At 38.9% G+C, this 23,209-nt stretch overlaps 1 protein-coding gene across 2 annotated transcripts in view; it reads left to right on the top strand.

Annotated features, from left to right (window-relative positions):
* Positions 1-23,209, top strand: part of mRpS16 (mitochondrial ribosomal protein S16) — a 56,701-nt gene that overhangs the window by 10,292 nt on the left and 23,200 nt on the right. For both annotated transcript variants that reach the window (XM_067082093.1, XM_067082094.1), the window contains exons 2-3: positions 4,936-5,061; positions 5,585-5,744. In XM_067082093.1, coding sequence (XP_066938194.1) covers positions 4,936-5,061; positions 5,585-5,744 — 286 coding nt within the window. The remainder of the gene's footprint in view (positions 1-4,935; positions 5,062-5,584; positions 5,745-23,209) is intronic.

Here is a 23,209-nt window from a genome sequence, read left to right as displayed (position 1 = left end):
TACTGGTTCAGGAGTATGGAGATTCCCTCAAGCCTGCTTCTCCTCCTTCTCCTGGTTCCATGCTTTCGAGCACCAAGGCCTCAAAGTCTTCCTCTTTGGTTAAAATGCGACCTACGATCTCGATGAAGAAAGCGCTTAAAGGCTTCGGAGAGTGGCTCTCTTCGAAGAAGGATGCCGGCAAGACTGTCTTCTCCTTGCCTCCCTCTAGGCTTTCGGCGGGAATGTGGTACGAGACTAAGGAACCGATGGGGTTAGCTCTCCCCTCATCGGCTGGCTCAGACTTCTCTTCGCTCGTGGATTCTTCCAGAAGACTCTCCCTTAATTCGGCCAAGGCTTCTTGGGAACTTTGTGAATTGGATCATTTCCTCAAGGGCCTTTTCCGCGTGCTGGAAGTTTTTAACTTTATGGACTGGTCTCTAGGGGCCTTAGCTAAGAGGAGTCTTGAAGAGGACTCGGTCAGTATGGAAGACCTCAGCAGTGTGTTTTCTTGCTTGGACAAGGCTGTTAAGGACAGCTCTATGGAGATCGCTTCCCTGTTCGGCACTGGCCTGCTTAAGAAGAGGTCAGTCTTCAGTGCTTTCCTCTCCAAATCGGTTTCTCCTCTCCAGAGGTCTTCCCTCTTGTACGCTACTCTGTCTAGCCATCTTTTCCCGCAAGAGACTGTGAAGGAGGTCTCTCGTTCTTTGTCTGAGAAAGCTTCTCAGGATCTGCTGGCGCAGTCGTCTAAGAGGATGAGACCTACTGCTCCCCTTGCTAAGAAGGAGAAGGCCCCCTTTCAGGAGCCCTTTCGAGGATCCAGGTCTATCAGGAGGCGTAGGCCTGAAAGAAGATCAGGACCTTCAGGACTCCCTACCAGGAAGTCCAAGTGAGAAGCAAGTCCTCCAGACGCCAGTAGGTGCCAGACTTCTGAAGTTCGCCGAAGCCTGGGCACAGAAGGGGGCGGACGAATGGTCCCTCTCCATCTTGAGGAAGGGTTACCTCATTCCCTTCATCTCGAAACCTCCCTTGACAACAACTCCGAGAGAGTTATCGGCGAGATACAAGGATCCTGTGCGGAGGCAAGCCCTTCTGCTAGCCGTCGAACAAATGCTAGAAAAGGCTGCCATAGAACCGGTACAAGATCTTCACTCCCCGGATTTTACAACCGGCTTTTTCTAGTGCCAAAATCTTCGGGAGGGTGGAGACCGGTCTTGGATGTGAGCTCCCTGAACTCGTTCGTCATCAAGAAGAAGTTCTCTATGGAGACGACATCCTCTGTTCTGTCGTCACTTCGTCAAGGAGATTGGATGGTGTCCCTGGACCTTCAGGATGCTTACTTCCACGTTCCCATCCATCCCTCCTCCAGGAAGTTCCTAAGGTTCATGGTAGGCGGCAGAACCTTTCAGTTCAGGGCTCTGTGCTTCGGACTTTCCACAGCTCCCCAAGTGTTCACGACCATTCTCAGGAATGTAGCTCACTGGTTGCATTTGGAGGGGTTGAGGATTTTCCTTGTATCTCGACGACTGGCTAATTCGGTCCAATTCGAAAAACCGTTGTCTGGAGGACCTTTCTCGTACTTTAAATCTGGTCCAGTCTCTAGGACTTCTTGTGAACCTCGAGAAGTCTCAGATGATTCCTCAGCAGGAAATTGTCTACCTGGGGATTCTGATGGATTCTCGGGGTTTTCGAGCGTTTCCCTCCCTGGAAAGAAGGGAACGCTGCCTTCAAAAGGTGACAGACTTTCTAGAGAAAGACAGATGTTCGGCGAGGGAATGGATGAGTCTGCTGGGGACCATTTCCTTGCTGGAACAGTTCGTTTCTCTAGGAAGGCTTCACCTAAGACCTCTACAGTTCTTCCTGAAAGAATCTTGGGATCGGAAGTCCCAAGAGTTGTCGGACTCCTTTCAGATCACATATCAAGTAAAGGAACATCTCCGTTGGTGGTTAGACCCCCAGAAACTGGGTATAGGAATTCCTCTGCAACCGCCGAACCCTCGCCTAGTGTTGTTCTCAGGCGTCGGTCGGGTTGGGGAGCAACACTAGGCTCGGAAGAAGTGTCAGGCACCTGGGACACAGATCAGAGGTCCTGGCACATCAACATGAAGGAGCTAGTAGCCATTCATCTAGCGCTCGTCCGATTCGAACTTCTGGTCAAGGGGTCAGTAGTTCTTGTCAATTCAGACAACACCACAGCCCTGGCTTATATCAGGAAGCAAGGAGGGACTCATTCCTTCTCCCTGTACGTCGCAGCAAGGAGCCTTCTGTTATGGGCGGGGGAGAGGAACATCGTTCTCCTCACCAGATTTGTTCAGGGAGAAAGGAATGTGAGAGCAGATCTGCTCAGCAGGAAAGACCAGGTTCTTCCCACGGAATGGTCTCTTCATCAAGAGGTTTGCGAAAGGCTGTGGTTCCTGTGGGGGAGACCTCATATCGACCTCTTCGCCACCCATTGGAACAAGAGGTTGGAGAACTACTGCTCCCCAATCTCGGACCCCAGAGCAGTAGCAATAGACGGCCTTCTCCTAGATTGGGAGTGTCTAGACGGTTATGCTTTTCCCCCGTTCAAGATTCTAGGGGAGGTGATAAGAAAGTTCGTTTCTTCAAAGGGCACCAAGCTCACCCTGATCGCTCCCTTTTGGCCATCCCGAGACTGGTTCACAGAGGTACTGGAATGGATGATAGACTTTCCCAGGTCGCTCCCTCTCAGGAGCGATCTTCTCAAACAGCCCCACTTCGACAGATATCACAAGAACCTTCCCTCTCTAAACCTAACTGCCTTCAGACTGTCGAAGGACTGGTTAGAGCGAAGGGATTTTCGCGCAAGGCTGCGAGGGCTATCGCCAGAGCCAGAAGATCCTCTACCTTGCGCCTCTACCAGTCGAAGTGGGAAGTCTTTAGGAGATGGTGTCGAGCTAAGAAAGTGTCCTCTTCCAGTACCTCTGTAATGGAGATAGCAGATTTCCTTCTTTATCTAAGGGAACAGTGTAACCTGGCGGTTTCCACCATCAAGGGATATAGGAGCATGCTGTCCTCAGTTTTTAGACACAGAGGTCTTAATATCTCCGATAATAAAGACCTTCACGACCTTATAAGGTCTTTTGAGTCTTCTAAAAACAAGTCCCCTAGACCTCCCAGCTGGAATTTGGACGTGGTCTTAAAATTCTTAATGTCTGATAAATTTGAGCCTCCTCGATCTGCCTCTTTCAGGGATTTAACCAGGAAATCGTTGTTTCTTTTTGCTCTTGCTTCTGCTAAAAGATTGAGCGAATTACAGGCTTTGGAAGGTTCTGTCGGCTTTAAGAGGGACTCTGTGGTCTGCTCCTTTAAACCTCTCTTCTTAGCAAAGAACGAGAACCCTTCAAAACCTTGGCCTAGGAGTTTTGAGGTCAAGGGACTCTCCTCTATTTCAGGACAGGAGCTAGAGCACACTCTCTGTCCAGTAAGAAGCCTTAGATATTATCTGGAGAAAAAGAAACAGCTCGGAGGTAACACTGAAAGTCTTTGGTGCTCTGTCAAGGATCCTTCAAGAGCAATTTCTAAGAACGCCCAGGCTTTCTTCATTAAGGATGTTATCAAGGAGGCTCATCTTTCCTGCAAAGACGAACATTTACAGCTCCTAAGAGTGAATGTTCATGAGGTGAGAAACCATAGCTACTTCTCTGGCTTTCCACAAGTCTTGGTCCCTCCAGTCTATTGTGGACTCTACGTGCTGGAGATGTAACTCAGTGTTTGCTTCTCATTATTTGAGAGACGTTAGTGTTACGTTATGAGAAGTGCTTCTCTCTAGGAGCTTACGTATCCATGGTTCGATGCTGGGTCAAGGAGCTGAAGCTAATCCTTTTTAGTCTAGCTATTTGGTTGTTGCTTTTAATGATTGGTTGTGTTTTTATGGTCGGCTGGAAGAGAGTGTTGAGGGACTCTCTCTTTCATCTCGTATCACTAACAAGGTTAGGCTTGGTCAGGTGGTCGGGTTTGGTTGTTAGCTCCTTTTAGTTTTTATTATTACCTAGCTCTGTCATGTAAGAGGGATAGCCCCCATTGATATGATTCAGGTAGAGGGCTCTGTCTTGTAAGTGGGTTAATCCCCATTGACACGATCCATAACAGGCTCTGTCATGTAAGTGGGTCTTTCCCCATTGATATGATCCAGAAGGGCTGTCAGTCATAGGTCACTTCCTCGCTGAAGCTCTTGAGGCATGCAGACTCATAGACAGTATCCATGAAGTCTTCTGCCCAATCAGGTAAGAACCATGGTTTTTGTTTATCCTACATCATATGTTGTTTCCCGTTTTTTAGTTATTAGCTGTCTCTTGCCCTCCTCCAAGGGTGCCAATCAGCTAAGTATATATCTGACGGGTAAGTTGCATGTACAAAAATGATATTTTTATGATAAAATAAAATTTTGTACATACTTACCCGGCAGATATATACGATTAGGGCCCTCCCAGCCTCCCCTCAGGAGACAGGTGGAAGAGAAAATCTGATTAGAAAACGGGAATGGTTCCTATTCCCGCCACCCAGCGGCGGGTATGGTAGATCACCTGACCTACCTGTCGCGTGTGCCGCGAAATTTGAATTTCTGTCGGGAACGTCGGAGACTATAGCTAAGTATATATCTGCCGGGTAAGTATGTACAAAACTTTATTTTATCATAAAAATATCATTTTTACTGTTCATGGTCTGTTGTGTTTTGTCATTTACTGTACATATTTGGAAGAGGATGGCTTAGTGTTTGTGTATGCAGGTTGAGCAGAGGAATTAAAAGCTATGAAGAAAGAAAAGAAATGTTCCCCATTGCACAGGTGCCTTGTTTGCCAACTAACTGTTTTGGGATTGGCAGATGAGGCACTTACAAACTACAATAAAGGGTTTGTATCTGTAATCCAGAGATAATATACAAAAACATTTATGCAAATTTTCTCATGAATTGTAGTACCTATACTGTTGTTATTTCAGATGTCAGGAGCCCTGCTTTTGCCAGCTTCAGGAGGGGCAAGGTTTAGCCGTTGCTCAAAGAAGGCAATTAGATTTGCAATTCACGGTTGTGCAAATAGACCATTTTATCACATAGTTGTTATGGATGTAAGTACTGTTTACTTTATATTTTATGCCATTTTGTACATTAACATCAATACTTTCTCTCATGAGATAGGAAATTTATATAGCAATAAATGTGATATAGTGAGCCATGATCTAGCATCAGTTTCCAACAATTTGTAAACATCTTAAAACTGCAAAATTTTGCTTCCACTGCAAAGATCAGGTCTCATGTAAAGGAGGTAGCTAAAACATACATTATGTGTCTTTTCATGTAATATCTGGTAATTTCTAAGTCGTACATAGCTTAAACATAATACTATTTCTTAAACTAGTGTTGCACAAGCAGAGATCCTATTCATTGGGCATCTGGTTTGAGAATGTAACAGATTGGGTTGATAACCGTTTAAAAGATTTTATTAAAATCTTAATGTTGTTAAGGCCATTTTTTGTATACAGTCTTGCAATTGAGTAGTTTTTTATCTTTTTCAGAAACTAATTGTAATTCAGTAGTTTCTGATCTTTTTTTAGGAACTAGTTGTAATTCAGTAGTTGTGATCTTTTTCAGAAACTAAAGTCCCAACATGGTTTTGTCATTGAGCAACTTGGAACATATGATCCAATGGTTAACTCCCGGGGAGAAAAATTATGTTCACTTAATCTTGAAAGAGTCTCATATTGGATTGGAGAAGGTGCTGACATTTCTCAGTCATGCTCAGTTTTGTTTGGTAAGAACTCCATTTTTGACCATTTATTGTGGCTTAAAGAATACCTCGTTAACCTAATTTTTTAACCTAGTAAATGTTGTAGAAAAGCAAATACTCTAGTAGCATATGTAAGCTTTTTAGATAGTACAGTAATTATATTCAGAACTTCATTATCAGTAGACCAGCATAAATTTGGAAGTGATACTTTTGTTTCATCTGTGGCTTACTTCCCATTTAAAATATAGTTGGTATAACCCCATCAGTTTCAGCAAACATTATTTTGTAAAAGTTATTCTTATAAATTTATTTGTACTTACAGAAATACAAACCATTGCATTTTATATAAGAGTATATCCTCAGTGCAAGCTGGGTTGGTTGTTAAACCGGGTGAAAAGGTTGTTAACTGGTGTTTATTGGTGATGGGTGAGGGAATAACCATTGCTCACCTTACATCATTAGTCCGTTTTTTGTCACGTGAAGACATCTTGCTGAGCTGCCCCTGGAGTATTTTTTTTACTTGTGTGGATACCCACTGTTTTATGCGAGGATTCCCACTGTTTTATACTTATTTACAGTTTCAGTAGTGTTGTAAAAGAGAATTTGCAGCTTTTAGGGTAGAAGAGACTCTTTAGCCCTAGCAGGGAACTCTTTTAGAAGGACACTCCAAAATCAAGCCAATGGGTAGAAGGGACTCTTTAGCCTTGGTAGGCAACCCTTCTAAGAGAAGGCTACTCAGAATACAAACCTTGTTCTCCAACCTTGGACTGGGCCATAGCCATTGCACTGTGGCCTTCCATGGTCTTGGGTTTGAGTTCCCTTGCCTGAGGGTACAGTCAGGCATTTACAGTTGACCCCGCCCATTCGTGGCTTCACCTATTCACAGTTTTTTCTGTGGAACTTATCTCCGAATTATTCGTGAAAAATTCGGTAATCCGCAAATTTTTTGTCAAGAAATATTCAGTAATTTTATGATAAAAAATTATTTACTAATTTCCAAATATTAATATTAAAGTAAACACAGCAAGCCATTAATAAAATTTATTTTTTTCAATACTGTATACAGTACTTAACTTCCCAGTGTTTCCCCATGTACTGTACAAAGAAAATGGTACTGCTTCAATACTGTATGAGAGAAAATGGATGTACGTGAAAATAGGGGTTACTTGAATAGCTTTCACACTTAGCTGTGAGCCATATATTTTTAAGGGTAATGTTGTAAGATGACTTTGAAATGCTGATAAAGTGTTTGAGATGATAGTTTAAGGTATATTCTGTGTAGGATTATAGTTTATGGTATGCATTTGATATTTGAACTATTAAAATAAGAAGTTATAAATGTTTCTAGAGGGGGTCTTTGGTATTTGAACAATCTAAATAGCCAGTCATAAGGGTTTTTAGAGGGGGATGTCAAGTATTTGCGGATTTTAGCTATTCACGGGTGATTGTGGTCCCTATCCCCTGCAAATGCTGGGGGTTGACTGTATCTGCTGTTTCATTCACTTCCTGTTTTTTTGAAAAGTGTGTAGGACAGGTTGATGAGAAAGCAAAAGTTGCTAGGTGGATTATCAAGAAAGTGCCTTTGTCTTTACCTAATCTTTTCCTTCTGAGTGTTTCATTTCTAAATCCATCCTGACTGTCCTCCCCCAAATTGTTGTGGTAAACCTGGCAGATTTCTTTTGCCACAAGGTGTGCCAGCCCCATCTTGTTGACCAGTTGCTTCTGGCATCTTTTTCAATGACGTATGGTGACGTTTATTTATACTGTCAACAGAATTTTTGTAAATTATATAAATACTGTTGTTATTTATGGTATTATTATTTATTGTTCTGTTGATTTTTAGTGTTACTGTTAAGAGTATTTATTAGTTTTGATACTGATTTTATGTTGTTAATTTTAATGCTTTTGGGAGATATTGAGCTGAACCCTGAGCATGTTACTCATGCATAGTGCTTTACTCACATATTAGGGGTAATGTCAAATTTTCTTGATCTCCAGAGTTGTCCCCGTAACTATGATTTGATTTTTTATATGAGACTTTTGTAAGTCAAAGGTTGAGTTTTTAATCCCAGGGTTTGATGACCCTGATCTTATTTATCATTGTAACATCCCACCTGAGCAAGGTATGGCTGTATACGCCAAGTCTGGACAACCTATTTAACGTCATAAATATTTGGAGTGTAGTTGCCATGAGGTTCTTTCTTTTAAAATTTTCAGTAAGTTCTACAGTATTTACGTATTTGTTCTTTACCACAATCCGAATACAGTACTGTATTGACTATTCTATATATGACTGCCTTTTGGAAAAGATTAGCATGGCTCAGTCACAGGATTCAAAAGCTTCATTCGTTATTTGTAGAGACTGTAATGCAAAGCACAGTGAGTGGCTAAATTCAAATTCCATTGATCAACATGGCTGGTCTTCTCTGGAGTTCTGTGTAGGATTTTGTCCAGCTAATTGAGGAACCCACTCACATTTCTGGTGATAGGTTAGATCTCATATTCACAGATGTTCTAGCAACTGTGAAGTCCAAGATCCGTGAATATATTGGCACTTCTGATCATTGTGCCACTGAGATGGACATAACTGTCAGTCAGTATATTCCTAATTCCACCATTGGAAAAACAGTCTGCCTGAAATCCAGAGCCAACTGGGCTCACATTATTGAAGCTTGTCAGGCACTTAATATTTCAGTTGGTATATTAGATCCTGATCCCAAGAAGAAGCTCAATAAAATGCTGATGGCTGTTTTAATAAGATATGGCCCTAGAAAGATCATCAAATTTAGGACAAATGACCAAAAATGGTTTGATGATACACGTAGATGAGAGACCATGACAAACAGACCAAATTCAACGCATGGAGACAAAGTCATTCAAATGAAAATTATGCCATTTTTGTTGAGTCTCGCCGTGCTGCAAATAGAACTTACCATACAGCAGAGAGTAATTACAATAATTCCTTGAAGAGGGAACTTGAAGGAATTTTAGCCTTATCTGTTGTGGACAAAATTGGCATCATCTATCTTTGGGTCAGACTTGTCTTCCATTCCACCACTATAAACAGATGATGGTAGATTGGTTACTGGAACCTAGGAAAAAGGCTGAACTGCTTCATCAAGCTTTTAAAGCTAAGCAATCAGCTGAGAATGTCCCTCTCCTTGATACTTGTCATCCTGAACCTGTTCTTACAATATTTGCATTTTGCTTCAGGGATGTTAAGAAAATTCTGGATAATCTTGATAGCTGGATTGGAGAAGATCCTGATGGTTTCTTCCCTTTGTTTTTTAAAAAAGTTTCTAGTGTGTTTCTCCCAAGCTTACTAGAGTCTGTAGATTTTTATGTCGATGTAGTATCTTTGTGGATGAGCGCAAGCTTAGCAATACAGTGCCTGTTCCAAAGAGAGGCATATCTGCGGATTGCAGTAGCTACAGGCCAATCTCTATTCTCTCTGTGCTCTCTGAAGTTGCTGAAAAACTTATTTATAAGCCGCTATATAAGTATGTGGAATATAAAGGATTGTTAGCTGATGTCAATATGCACACAAGGAAGCAGTTACGTACCTGTGATGCCCTTTTAGACTTGACATGCTATTATCAAAGGGAACCTTGATAAGGGTTTTGAATGTAGAGTAATTCAAGTAGATTTTCGTGCTGCTTTCGATTTAGTAAATCACAAGGCACTTATTTATAAACTTCAGAGTCTTGGAGTGGGTGGATATGTTGTAGGATTACTTCAAGATTTCCTTACAGGTAGGCAGCAGCGAGTTGCTGTGGACAGGATATTTAGTGAACCAAGACCTATTTTGTCTGGAGTTCCACAGTGTACTGTAGTGTTCTTGGTCCACTGTTACTTTTAGTGTATACAAGTGATATGGTTGTTGGCCTGGAAAACAAGATGTTCAGTAACACTTGTGGGTGTAGTAAAGTCTCCACTTAAGAGAAATGAAGCTGCCGTCAGCCTCAATCGGGACATGGACTGGATCAGGGAATGGTGTAGTCGCTGGGTTATGAGGCTGAGCCCCAGTAAAACGAAAACACTATTGATTAGCAGATCTCATACAGATTTTTCACCCCATCCTTCCCTTCAGGTGGATGGAGTTTTGCTGAATGAGTCCGAAGCTTTAACTATTCTAGGTATAACTTTTGACTCACATCTAACTCTTGAAAAACATCTAATGAAAGTTTCAGTAAATGCCACACAAAAGTTAGATATTCTTTGTAAGGGCTCATTTATAATGCAACCCGTTTTAGGTCATTTGTACTTCCTTTACTGGAATACTGTTCTCCGCTGTGGCTGTCTGCTTCTGCCAGAGGTTTATCTCTTTTACATAAAGTGGTTCGTGGTGGTAGGTTTCTGTTTCCTAATAGTAGCAGTTATGACTTGGACCATCGATGGATGATCTCTTTGTTTGTCAATTTTTCATAAGTTATGTTTCAGCAGAGATCTTTCACATTCACAATTGATCCCTGATCCTCTTTATCTGCCAAGAGCAACCAGATTAGCTGAACAGCAGCACCAATATGCAGTAAATGTGCCTCGCTGTCGAACTTCTCAGTTCCAGAGGTCTTTTATTCATAACACCGTTGGACTGTGGAACAGCCTCCCAGAGGATGTTATGCAATTGGAACTTCAGAAGTTCAAGTGAAGGTGCAGTGCATTACTGCCCAAATACTATTCTTCTTGCATTTTAATATAATTTTATATATATTTATTTTTTTCTTGTTTAATAAGTGGGATCTCTTCTTTCTGTATTTCACTTCTTCTTACTTCTTCCTAATGGACACCATATTCTTTGGAAGCTTGAATTTCAAGTCAGTGGCCCCTGTACTGAATAATAATAACAACACTGCTGAAGTCCTCCCTTCTACTTCCCTGAGTACAACCCCCCTCCCAGGCAAGAGTTGGGTATTATGGGAGCTGGGGGAATCATACACCAACTTTCACAATGTTGATGCAAAGTCTGCTGCTGCTGCAACCCTTACAACATCCCTGCTATGCCTACTGTTGCTGCAACTGCTAGGAACTCACCATTGTTGGGTTTCCAGTAGTGGTCTTTCTTCCCACAGAAGATGCCCCAGGGAATTGACAAGTGCAACTTCTTCAGAGGAGGAAAGCAGGACCCAAGTAAAGATGTGGAAAAGAGCAAGTGCTGTCCTTCCACCACTACCTTCTTGTAGAGTTCATCCTCCTCCTGCTCCTCCTTAATTTTTCCTTCACCTTCATCTCATGGGAGGAAGAAGAGTATTCCAGTTGGCTTGTCGCAAGGAGGTGCTTAGGGCTTTAAACAAGTGCTCTTTCCAGTCTCTTTGGGAGTGGGAGCTCTTGAAAACTTATAGGTGATCGACTGTTGTCTGGCTAACCTGGAGACGTGAATTTACTGCTGCACTGGAAGTAGACCTGATCAAGCCAGCATGGCCTACTGGCGGTACTTTTCCGGTCTCTGGACTGGGTACATGAAAGCAATGGGGTTAGCTCTTCTTCCCATCCCATATTTCTTTGGAGACATGCTGGGCAGAGAATCTGCAACACTTTGCATACCTGGTCTTCATGTGCTTCCTTGGTAGTACACCTGGTCAAGCCTGCATGACCTACTGTCTCCACTTCTCTGGTCTTCAAACTATGCAAGAAGTGCGAGTTGAGACAGCCTTTCCTACTCATTTCACCATGCTGAATCTGGTTAATGCATGACATTCCTCTCAGCACACAACATTCCTGGGACTGCATGGCAGTGTGCATGCATGCACCTGTTCAGCTGTAGAAAACCAGTAGTGGATACAGAAGCAGAGAGCTCTCCGAGAGGATAGGGAGAATGCAATAACCTCAACCCTGTTTTTGACATAAATGTAATGGCTCCCATCCTGTGCCTCTGGTTTTGTACAGTTAAGTCAGTGCTACCTCCTCCCGCTCCTCGGTATGTATACAGTTGTTGGACTGTATGCATGCAGGAGGTGGTTTGTGAGCAGTGACTACCTCTTACAGTTATTTTGAGTGTTGGGAGGATCTGTTCATATGCAGTTGTGTTACACCCAGGTCTGCTAGTGGTTTGCTACAGACCTTGGGTAATTTTTACAGGATAGTGCTTTTCATTGCTCCCTTTAGCAACCATTCTTAGCCTATGCTATTTCTGAAGCTCTTGTAGTTGTCACTCTACCCTCTTTTATTGTATGCAGGCTTCATCTTGCACATACAAACAAGGCATTTGCACTTCAATTCTATGTGGTGTTACACTCATGAGAGATGTTCTGATCCATTTACAAGTACTTGAGTGCTACCACATGCAAACATGTTTGTAGCAGTAAGTTTGGTTGTGACCAATCATATACAAGTCTACAGATATTCTATTGTTTCAAGAGATTACATGTTAGCCTAAAATCATTATTGTGAGAAAATCTGTGGGTTAGTGGACCAAAATTTTGTGTGGTTATGTCTCTGTAATTGTATATTTTATATAAGTAATTTACCAAGTAATTACATAGCTAACGTTACTACTGGCATGGCAACTTTTTAAAAATTTGTGGTAGCACTTCTATTCTTTTGTGTAGGTGACAGGCCCCTGCCCCCTATTGGCGCACACGGGAAACAACCGGGCTGGTAAAATCAATTTGTTTCTGCCGGCTGTGGTCCACTCATCGGCGCCATTTGCAGCAGCTTTTTTGATGGTTTTCTGTTGTCTTTGCTGATTTTGGTGAAGTACAATTACAGTATTTTGTTTTGGAAGCCAACGAGCTTTTGTCAGTTTATTAGCTTTTTTGAGAATAGTGCCCTAGTTTCTGCAGAATTATATCAGATTCTATCACTTCTAACTTTCACTATTGCAGTGAAGGGTGTAAAATTAGGTTAACAAAATCTTGTTATGATCCTCATTCGATCTGCAGTAAATGTAGGTGGCAAGAATGTAGCAGGGAGAAAACATGTAATGAAAGCTACCCACTATCACCAACAAACTGGAACCATGTTCTGCATAGATTTATCTATAACTAGTTCTGACTGTTTTATAGACTTCAACTGGAGTATCTAAGAAAATTAGCATATTAGTGACCATTTGCCAAGTAATATTAACACTAATGGTGGCCCACCCGTACAGAGATCACCATGGTGGTGTTTAGAAAAGGCAGATTGGTCAAAGTTCAAGGATCTCGAGGAGATAGCGGGAGATGTCAATGAGTTTAGTAATGTGGATGGTGCCATTGACCTACTTTGTGGCACCCTCCACATGCTGGAACTGGTTCAGTTCCTTGGTCTACAGGACTGTTCAATCGGTGACCAGTTCCTTGGTGGTCAGAGAAACTAAGAATATTTCATCGGGTTACAAGAAGAGCACTGACCCAATGATGTAGAAGGAGGACAAAGGAGAACTTGATGTTTTATAAGAAATGCCAAGCACAGTTTCGTCAAGCAGTGAAAGCTGCTCATTAACAACCATGGTTTGCTGTTGTTTCGAGCATTAACAGCAGAACTCCACATTCTGTTGCATGGAAAAAGTTGAGAAAAGTCGCAGACAAATTTTCCCCTAGCCCACCCCCAGTTTTAAAAGTCGATGGAAAGTATAATGTGACTGATTCATCCAAAATTAGTAATGCTTTTACTGAACATTTTGCCAGTATATCTAAGAAATATGAAAACTCTCCATGTTATCAATATAGACAGTGACAGGAACAAAATGTTTTAAATTTTAAGAGTAACAAGAATGAATCCTACAATCTTCCCTTTACTGAAAGGGAATTTGATGCAGCCCTTAGGACATGTAATGATTCAGCTCCAGGCCGTGATGATATTCCGTATGATATGATTAAGCATGTATCAAAAAATATAAAGCTTTTTATCATTAGTATTTCAAATAGTATATGGCATGAAAGTGGTTATCCCAGTGCTTGGGACCTATCATAAATATTATTTTTTTTAAACCATTAAAGGACAAGTTTTTATCATCCAGTTACCAGCCAATTGCTTTGACCTCTTGTCTTTGCAAGTTAATGGGAAAAATTGTGAATGTTAGACTGGTCTGGTATTTAGAAAAAAATGACACCTGCTAAGTGTAGATTTCAACAAATGCACTCCACGACTAATGTTTTACTCTGTCTTGAAAATTCAATATGTGAAGCATTTGCATCCAAGCAGTATCATTTGTCTGTATTTTTTGACATCAAAAAAGCATATGATACTGCCTGGAGGTAATGGAATCATTAAAAATCTTTTGACTTGGCCTGAGAGGAAAACTGCCTATGTTTATTAAAGTATTTTTATCTCATCAGTTCTTTCAGGCTAGGGTTGGCAATACTTTATCTCAAAGAAAACTTCAAGAAGGAGTTCCACAAGGGAGTTTATTGAGAGTGACCTTGTTTGCTTTAGCTATCAGTTGGGTCACCTCGTCAATCCTCAAGTCATTATGTACACCTTATTTGTGGATGACTTGTCAGTCTCTTTTGCAGCTTTTTGCATGGCAGTAGCTGAGCACAAGATCCAAATGACAGTCAGTAAAATTGTCAAATGGGCAGAGGTGAATGGCTTCAGGATATCTTCTTGTCAAACTGTGGCTATTCACTTTCGTTGAATTCGTAGAGTGCATCTTGATCCTGATGTGTACTTGAAAGGACAAAAGGATTCCCTGCGTAGAGGAAGCCCGTTTCCCGGGATTAACTTTTGACCATAGGCTAATGTGGGTTCCTCACTTGAAGCTGTTAAAGGCTGGTTGTCTGCAGGCTATGAACATTTTAAAAATTTTGTCATATTCCGCGTGGGGAGCAGACCGTCAAATATTACTCAGATTGTATAAAGCATTAATTTTACTGAAGATTTTGTATGTTTGCAAGATCTTTTCATCTGCTAACCTAAAGATATTAGACTCAACCTGCCATGCTGGAATCAGACTAGCCACTGGTGCTTTTAAGTCCTCACCAATTCAGTCTTTTAGTTGACGCAGGAGAGCTGCCTCTTGACCTCTATCGCTGATCAGAGATGACCCAATACAGTGTTGGTGTAGATTACAGAGGCTAACTGACTCCCTTGTCTATGAATTAGCAGCAAGACACAACTTTCTTAGATTTTATCAGGACATGATAAATATCCTCAGTCTTTTTGTTGCAGAATAAAGCAAATTTTGAATTTAAAATAAATAAATATAAATAAAGTTTTACCTTTTAGGGTTTCAGTGACATCATCCTGGAAGTTACCTGAAGTAACATTTTGTTGGTACTTCAAAGGGATGAAGAGAAACATGGTTGAGGAAGAAATGTAAGGGATTTTTATGAGTTATGCAGATGAGCACAAGGACTCAACATGGATTTTTACTTATGTCTCCAAGTCTGATGCTGGCATTGGATTTGGAGTTCACTGCCCAGTTTTTAACAAGAGGGTTGCCCGTTTTAGGGCTGCATCAGATTTTACAGTTGAGTTATATGGCATTCTAGCTGCACTGGAAAAAATTGCCATGTTAGATAACAATAGTTTTACCATATTCTGTGATGCTAAGAGTGTTTTGCAAGCTCTTAATTGTTTTAACTTTGTTAATCCACTTATTTTAAAGATTTTACAGTGGCTGTTTATTCATGAATGCAGGGGAATTTTGATTAATTTTTATTGGGTGCCAGCACAAGTCAGTGTTGATGGAAATGAGAGAGTAGATGAACTAGCAAAGGCAGCAGCTGCTCAACTGATCCCTGGAAATCTCCCACCTCAGGATTATTATCATTACATAAAATGAAGCACTTATGATATTTGGCAAGATCAGTGAAACTCTATAGGTCCCAATAAAATGAGAGAGATTTCCAGTGAGACTACCCCTTGGAAATATGCCAACATGCCTTAGAGATGGGAGAGCCTCGGAGATAGGAGAGAGCTTTATGTCGTTTGAGGATTGGACACACCAATCTGACACGGTTTCTTGATGACAGGTGGCATCCAGCCTTACTGTGATGATTGTTTGGTACCCTTGACTGTGGAGCATTTGCTGGTCAAATGCCCCAGTCTTGGGGATTTCAGAAATCAATACCTTTCTGAGGCTCACGGTGAGGATGGCAGGTTCATCCTTGCAACAATTCTTGAAGGGAAGTGGAATATGGTGCCAGTGGCATCTTGAAATTTATTGAGGAAGCTGGTCTTCTTTATAAACTTTAGTCTAATTGTTTTTGTATTTTTAACTTTGTTTTATTTTATATTATTTTTAAGTATATGATTTCGTTGAGTTGCATATTTTTAACTTTTTTATTTTTAAGTATAAGATTTTATTGATTTTGCATGTTAATCTTTGTTGCTGTTGATGACTTTTGGGGTGTCGACACTAGATAGCTTAAATGTTTATTCACTATAAAATTTGTGTTGCAGGGGCTAGACATCTGATTTGTGTATACATTTTTCATGATTGTTGTTAATATATTATTTGGTGCCAATGACCTTACATTTATGATGCCAGATAAATTTTAATCAATCAATCCCTAATGCAAGAACAGTTATAGGCTATGATGGCCATTGCTAAAGTCCAAGGAGCTACAGTATAACTGATATCACTAAGGCATCTGCCATGGTAGTAAGGAAGTACCTGCTTATGCTCATAGATTCTGCAAACTCAAGGAGGTAATCCCTCAGTAGGTGGAACGCCATTATCTGGAACTGCACATTGTCGACACACCCGGACTAGGGATCAAGACCCCCAAAGATATATAATGATACTGTATATAGATTTTTAAGAATTTGAAAAAACTGTCTTTCAATGGTTGGCAATGCTGCTTGGCCTCAAGAAAATGTTGGTAACACTGCCTATACTCACACTGACTGGGAAAGGGTTTTTGGAGGTGGGGGAAGCCTCAAGAAGTTTTCATGGTTTTGGGGGTGGTTGGATGGCATGCTGCCATCAGAGAGGAGGGGCAGTAAGACTGTGTATAGGAAGGCTCATAGAAAGGGGTTGTTTTGGAAGGTGGGTGGAGCCGGGGAGCAGTTTCTATGGCTGGGAGCAGGTAGGGTTGCAGTGTTGGATGGGTGAAGAGGGCTAGGTGTAGACCTGACTTAATAGAGCTTGATTGGTTTCATGTTTTTATGTTTATGATAAAATAATTCACATTTTAGTAATGGATGTGTATAGTACTGAGTATGAGTGTATATATATATATATATATATATATATATATATATATATATATATATATATATATATATATATATATATATAGAGAGAGAGAGAGAGAGAGAGAGAGAGAGAGAGAGAGAGAGAGAGAGAGAGAGAGAGAGAGAGAGAGAGAGAGACTGCACAATAACCGAGGTATGTTTATCTCGAAATTTAAGCACAGTAACACACATATCCTTTACTTCTTTGTTTATGCTTTATGCTACAATATTCTTGTTTATATTTTTACTGTATTTTCAAATATTTTATTCTTTCAAACCAAAAGATAAATGCAATTTTGTGCATAGGATACATACATATGCACACACACATCACATGCTGTTGGTGAATTTACTAGTCTGTTTGGTTTTGTCTTGCCTACTTGTGAAATTTTTATTTTAAATATTTTGACGGTGATTAGAGATGAAACATCAGCAGTGATAAAATATTCTCTTGTGTACTGATATAATGTGTGTGATAATCATACTTAGAGTCAACTAAACTTGTACTAAAAATGGTACAGTAAATCAAGCAAAACAAAAAAGAAATTGTAACACTGATGGCATCGTGAACATCCTGGAGTTTGTTTAGTTTTGTGTTTTAATGTTTATGGTACAGTAACTCATATTTCATTAAAGGATATGTAATTTCATTAAAGGATATGTACAGTACTGATATACTGTAAAGAGAGAGAGAGAGAGAGAGAGAGAGAGAGAGAGAGAGAGAGAGAGAGAGAGAGAGAGAAGAGAGAGAAACTGAGCTCTGTGTATATTAAAGCCAAATATGTACAGTAAGACACTCTTTCACTATTTTGTTTATATTTTATGTTACAGTACAGTATTCTTGTTTATATTTTTACCATGTTTGGTTTTGTCGTGCCTACACATGAAATTCGCATTTTAAATATTTTTAAGGTGATTAGAAATGAAATATCAAAAGTGGTAAAATATTCTCTTGTATACAGGAAGGCCCTGTTTAACGGCCAAGTGTTGGTAACCAAAAATTGTTGTTGATTGGAACATCATAATAATTATGGTAATAAATGGCGTTTATGAAGCTGTAAATGCCGATCGGCACTGATAAACTGCTTACTGATGCCAATAAACAGCTTACCAGCACCGAAAATCACTTACAGATGCTGATAAACTGCCTACCGACGCTGAAAATCTGGTTAATGACGTCATTAGCCAAGCGTTGTAAAACCAAAACTGTTAACCAGTGCTGCCAATAAGCAGGGACTGCCTACTGTTATGATATGTGTGATAATTGTACTTCGAGTCAACTAAACTTGTAATAAAAACAGTACAGTAAATTAATTTAAAAAAAGGTACGTACGTACGTATGCTCGCACTCATTGTGAACTCCTGGAGTTTTAGTTTCGTGTTTTTATGTTTATTTATGATACAGTACATTACTATCCCACTTTTATGTGCTTCATTTTTTCACGCTTCGTTTTGTGGAACATACCTTTCAATTTTACGCAGGAACTTTCACCAATTTGCGAATTTTTCTATGGACCGTCTCAAAAACCATCACTAATTCACTTTTTTCAGAGCAACACTGTATTTTTTTTTATTAAATGATATGTATACTGAGAGAGAGAGAGAGAGAGAGAGAGAGAGAGAGAGAGAGAGAGAGAGAGAGAGAATATGTTTACATCTTAGTCTAAGCACAGTATAAATAGATTATGTAAGTGAAATAATGTTTTATTAATGTTTTGCTGTTTTTTCATTAAAGGATATGTATAAATAGATTATGAGAGAGAGAGAAATAATGTTTTATATAAATATTCTGTAAGTGAAATACCTTTTATTGATATTTTGCTGTTTTTCTTTAAAGGATATGTTTACAGAGAGAGAGAGAGAGAGAGAGAGAGAGAGAGAGAGAGAGAGAGAGAGAGAGAGAGAGAGAGAGAGATATTCCGTCATCAGAGAATTTGTTACTGGAGGTTTTACTGATATTTTGCTATGTTTTTTTTCATTAAAGGATATGTATACTGAGAGAGAGAGAGAGAGAGAGAGAGAGAGAGAGAAAACAAGAATTTTTGTAATAAATTTATGGGAGATGGTGAGGACTAACCACAAGACGACGAAGGCCAAGAACTTACTGTACTAAATAATTTTTTTATCATAATGTATTTGTATGTAATCACGAAAATACTAACATGATGTAACAAACCTAGCATTCTTTTCGGAGGAACATCTCCCGTCGTTCTGAACTACCCACATATTTTTTATATGCTGTTTACAGTAGTGCTACCCTAAAATACGTAATATACAATAAATATAATTTCAAAATCATCTGACAACAGAGCAAAATATAATAAAATGTATGTACATTATAAGCAGTACACCAGACGATGCACAAAATTATGTTAGGCACAAGAGAACATGCGTCTTAATTACAGGGGATACGTAAGAGTAACAGTTGTAGGCAGGTACGTAATGTTGTAAGATGAATTTGAAATGATATTGGGGTGTTCTGGGATGATAGTGTGAGGCATACTTTTGTTTGAACTGTAAAATTGGGCGATGAACTGTTAAAATAGGCAGTTATAAGTGTTTTATGGGTGTACCGTATATACTTCCTTCAGAGTAACAGTTGTTGGAGGGTAGTGTAAGCTGACTTTGGGTGTTTTGGGATGATGGTTTGGGGTGTATTTTTGTTTGAAATGATATTAAATTTTTGTAGTATGATAATTTAAGGTATATTTTTGTTTGAACTATTAAAATAGGCAGTGGACTGTGAAAATAGGCAGTTGTAAGCATCTTAGTTTAATCCTTAAACGCCGAGCCTCTATTTACAAAAGTGTCTGTCGTATGCCGGCGGCGTTCGGGAGTTAGCGCCGAAGCGGAAAAAGAGTTTTTTTTATAAAAATCACAGCACGCTTAGTTTTTAAGATTAAGAGTTCATTTTTGGCTCCTTTTTGTCATTGCCTGAAGTTTAGTATGCAACCATCAGAAATGAAAAAATATCATTATCATATTTAAATATTGGAATATACGACAGCGCGAAAAAAATTTCATATATAATTGTATACAAATCACGCTGTGAGCAAAACGGTTAAAGCTAATGAGTTTTTTTTTCGTTGTATTGTACATTAAATTGCGATGATTTTGGTATATAACAAATTGTAAAACGATCAAAGCAACACAGAGAATATATTATCACAAAATGATGCATGAATTCATAACGCGCGGATGTAAAAACAAGTTTTTTTCTAAAATTCACCATAAATCGAAATATTGTGCTAGAGACTTCCAATCTGTTGCAAAATGAAGGTAATTGATTGAATATTACTAAACTGTAAGTGTTTTAGCTTACAATTGCAGTTTTCGACCATTTTGGTCGAGTTAAAATTGACAGAAGGTCAAATTTTTTCTATTTATCGTGATTTATATGAAAATATTTCAAAACTTATAAAAGCTACAACCATGAGTTATTTTTTGTTGTATTCTACATGATATTGCGCACATTTTCATGTATAAAACTTTATGTAAGGCCTAATATAAAACGGTGCAAAAATTACAACAAAGTGACTTAAGAAATTCTGAGATTTTCAGCAGTTACTGCGTGCGTAGGGAAGGAAAAAATTTTTTCAAAAATTCACCATAAATCGAAATATTGTGCTAGAGACTTCCAATTTGTTGCAAAATGAAGGTAAATGATTGAATGTTACTAGAATGCAAGCGTTTTAGCTTACAATTGCATTTTTCGACCATTTCGGTCGAGTCAAAGTTCACCATAGGTTTAAATTTTGGCACTTATTGTGATTTATATGAAAATATTTCAAAACTGATAAAAGCTACAACCATGAGTTATTTTTTGTTGTATTCTACATGAAATTGTGCACATTTTCATGTATAACACTTTATGTAACGCCTAATATAAAACGGTGCAAACATTACGACAAAGTGATGAAAGAATTTCTCAGATTTTCGGCCGAGTTACCTCGCGCGGACGTAAGGAAAAAGTTTTTTTTTTCAAAAATTCACCATAAATCAAAATATTGTGCTAGAGACTTCCAATTTGTTGCAAAATGAAGGTAAATTATTGAATATTACTAGAATGTAAGAGTTTTAGCTTACAATTGCGTTTTTCGACCATTTTGGTCGAGTCAAAGTTGACCGAAGGTTGAAATTTTGGCACTTAACGTGATTTATATGAAAATATTTCAAAACTGATAAAAGCTACAACCATGGGTTGTTTTTTGTTGTATTTTACATGAAATTGCGCACATTTTCATATATAAAACTTTATGTAACGGCTAATATAAAATGGTGCAAAAATTACGACAAAGTGACAAAAGAATTTCTGAGATTTTCGGCCGAGTTACCGCGCAGACGTAAGGAAAACGTTTTTTTCAAAAATTCACAATAAATCGAAATATTGTGCTAGAGACTTCCAATCTGTTGCAAAATGAAGGTAAATGATTGAATATTACTAGAATGTAAGAGTTTTAGCTTACAATTGCGTTTTTCGACCATTTTGGTCGAGTCAAAGTTGACTGAAGGTTGAAATTTTGGCACTTATCAGATTTATATGAAAATATTTCAAAACTTATAAAAGTTACAACCATGGGTTGTTTTTTGTTGTATTCTACATGAAATTTTGCACATTTTCACATATAAAACTTTATGTAACGGCTAATATAAAACGGTGCAAAAATTACAACAAAGTGACGAAAGAATTTCAGAGATGCGTCGCTGATGCTTTGTAGTGCGAGAAGAAAGAAATTCGTGCATGCGCGGCTGGGTAACGCTTGTAAACAAAACAACAGCGTGATCCTTGAACTCCCAGCATCCCTCAAGGTGCATGATTTAAAATCTTTCGCAAACTAGGCCTATAACTATTTTTCCGCAAATATTTAAAAAAACTTTTTGTAGTCGACGTACCGTACATCAACTCGGCACCCGACAGACAATTTTAGTCAACGTACGATATGTCCAGTCGGCATTTAATGGTTAAGAGGTACAAGGTGTTTGACAGTTGTGAGCCAGTTATAAGCATTATTAGAGAGGATTTTGCATTTCTGGGTTTTTTGCATTTCCTTGGTGGGTTCTGGAACCTATCCCCGCGTAAAAGTGGTGGAGCACTGCAGTTCATATTTCATTAAAGGATATGTACATTACTGAGAGAGAGAGAGAGAGAGAGAGAGAGAGAGGGGAGAGGTGGGGGGGAGTATGTCCACATCAGTAAACAAGAATTGGAAAACAACTGTTTTGCGATTTTGAGAGATTTTAATAATTTATTAAAGTATGTTAATTACCTTACCTTTGTATACCAGTTTTACATTAATGTACAGAAATTAAAATAATTCCATTAATACATTCTTTTCTTTTAGCAAGTAATTCTTTTGGTAGTAGGCTCAATCAGATGAGTCTGAGAATGTAAACATTACAAATGGCAGGACAATAAAAAAAAATATGATGATAATATATCAATATAATACTGTATAAATGGATTCTGTAAGTAAAATAACACCCGGGCTAGCCTACACATTTTTATCTTATGTATGGTAATACAATATGGTGACAATTGATAAGGAGAGTGCTGTATAAAAATACATAAATGGTCACAAAACCATGGTAGGTTGTGGGTAAACACAGGTAGGATACCTGTCTACTGAACTGTCATTTGCTAGAGAGAGATTACAAATATGGGGGAAAAAGGTAGATAATTGCCTTTTGCATAAAGTTTTGTTTAAAGTGTGATGGTTGCTGTTTATAAGCATGCTGAGTGTTTACAGTTACTTGGCATTGACAAGGTTAAGTGAGAAAGGGTACAGAATTGCCCTTGAACACCGCTAGATTTTTTTACTTGCCATTATTTGGATTTTGCCATTATCCAACAGACCCTTGGCTCTATTAATCCAGATAATTGAAGGATTACTGTAATTCATATTTCATTAAAGGATATGTACACTAGTGAGATATAGTATAGAAAAACAGAGAGAACAACAACTAAGGTATGTTTTCATTAAAGCCTAACACTTTTATTTGTATTTTATGCTACAGTATTCTCATTTATATTTTTACTGTATTTTCTAATTTTTTTATTTTTACAAACCAATAGATAAACGCGATCTTGTGAGTAGGGTATGCACGTACTCGTTAATTCCAATAACTTTTTAGTAGTGTTCTTAAAATGAATTGGCTTTGAACAGTCATCAAGAAATGCCATATGTACTAAAGATGTAAACCACAGGGTGTTGTAGTGTAATGTATAAACACTGTGTATTACAAACTGAATGAATTTCATTTTCAGTAGATTGCACTAGGCCAGGCTTTCAAACAAGATTACCAAATTTATAACGTATGTAATAATTCATAATCATCTCATAATTAACAACCACTTACCAAAGAACTGACAAACAACATCTGATGTGAAC

Source organism: Macrobrachium rosenbergii, chromosome 37 (assembly GCF_040412425.1).
Source record: "Macrobrachium rosenbergii isolate ZJJX-2024 chromosome 37, ASM4041242v1, whole genome shotgun sequence".
In the NCBI taxonomy this organism is placed as follows: Eukaryota; Metazoa; Arthropoda; class Malacostraca; order Decapoda; family Palaemonidae; genus Macrobrachium; species Macrobrachium rosenbergii.
Note: the sequence above shows the minus strand (reverse complement) of the source record. Positions and strands in the feature narration are given on the sequence as shown.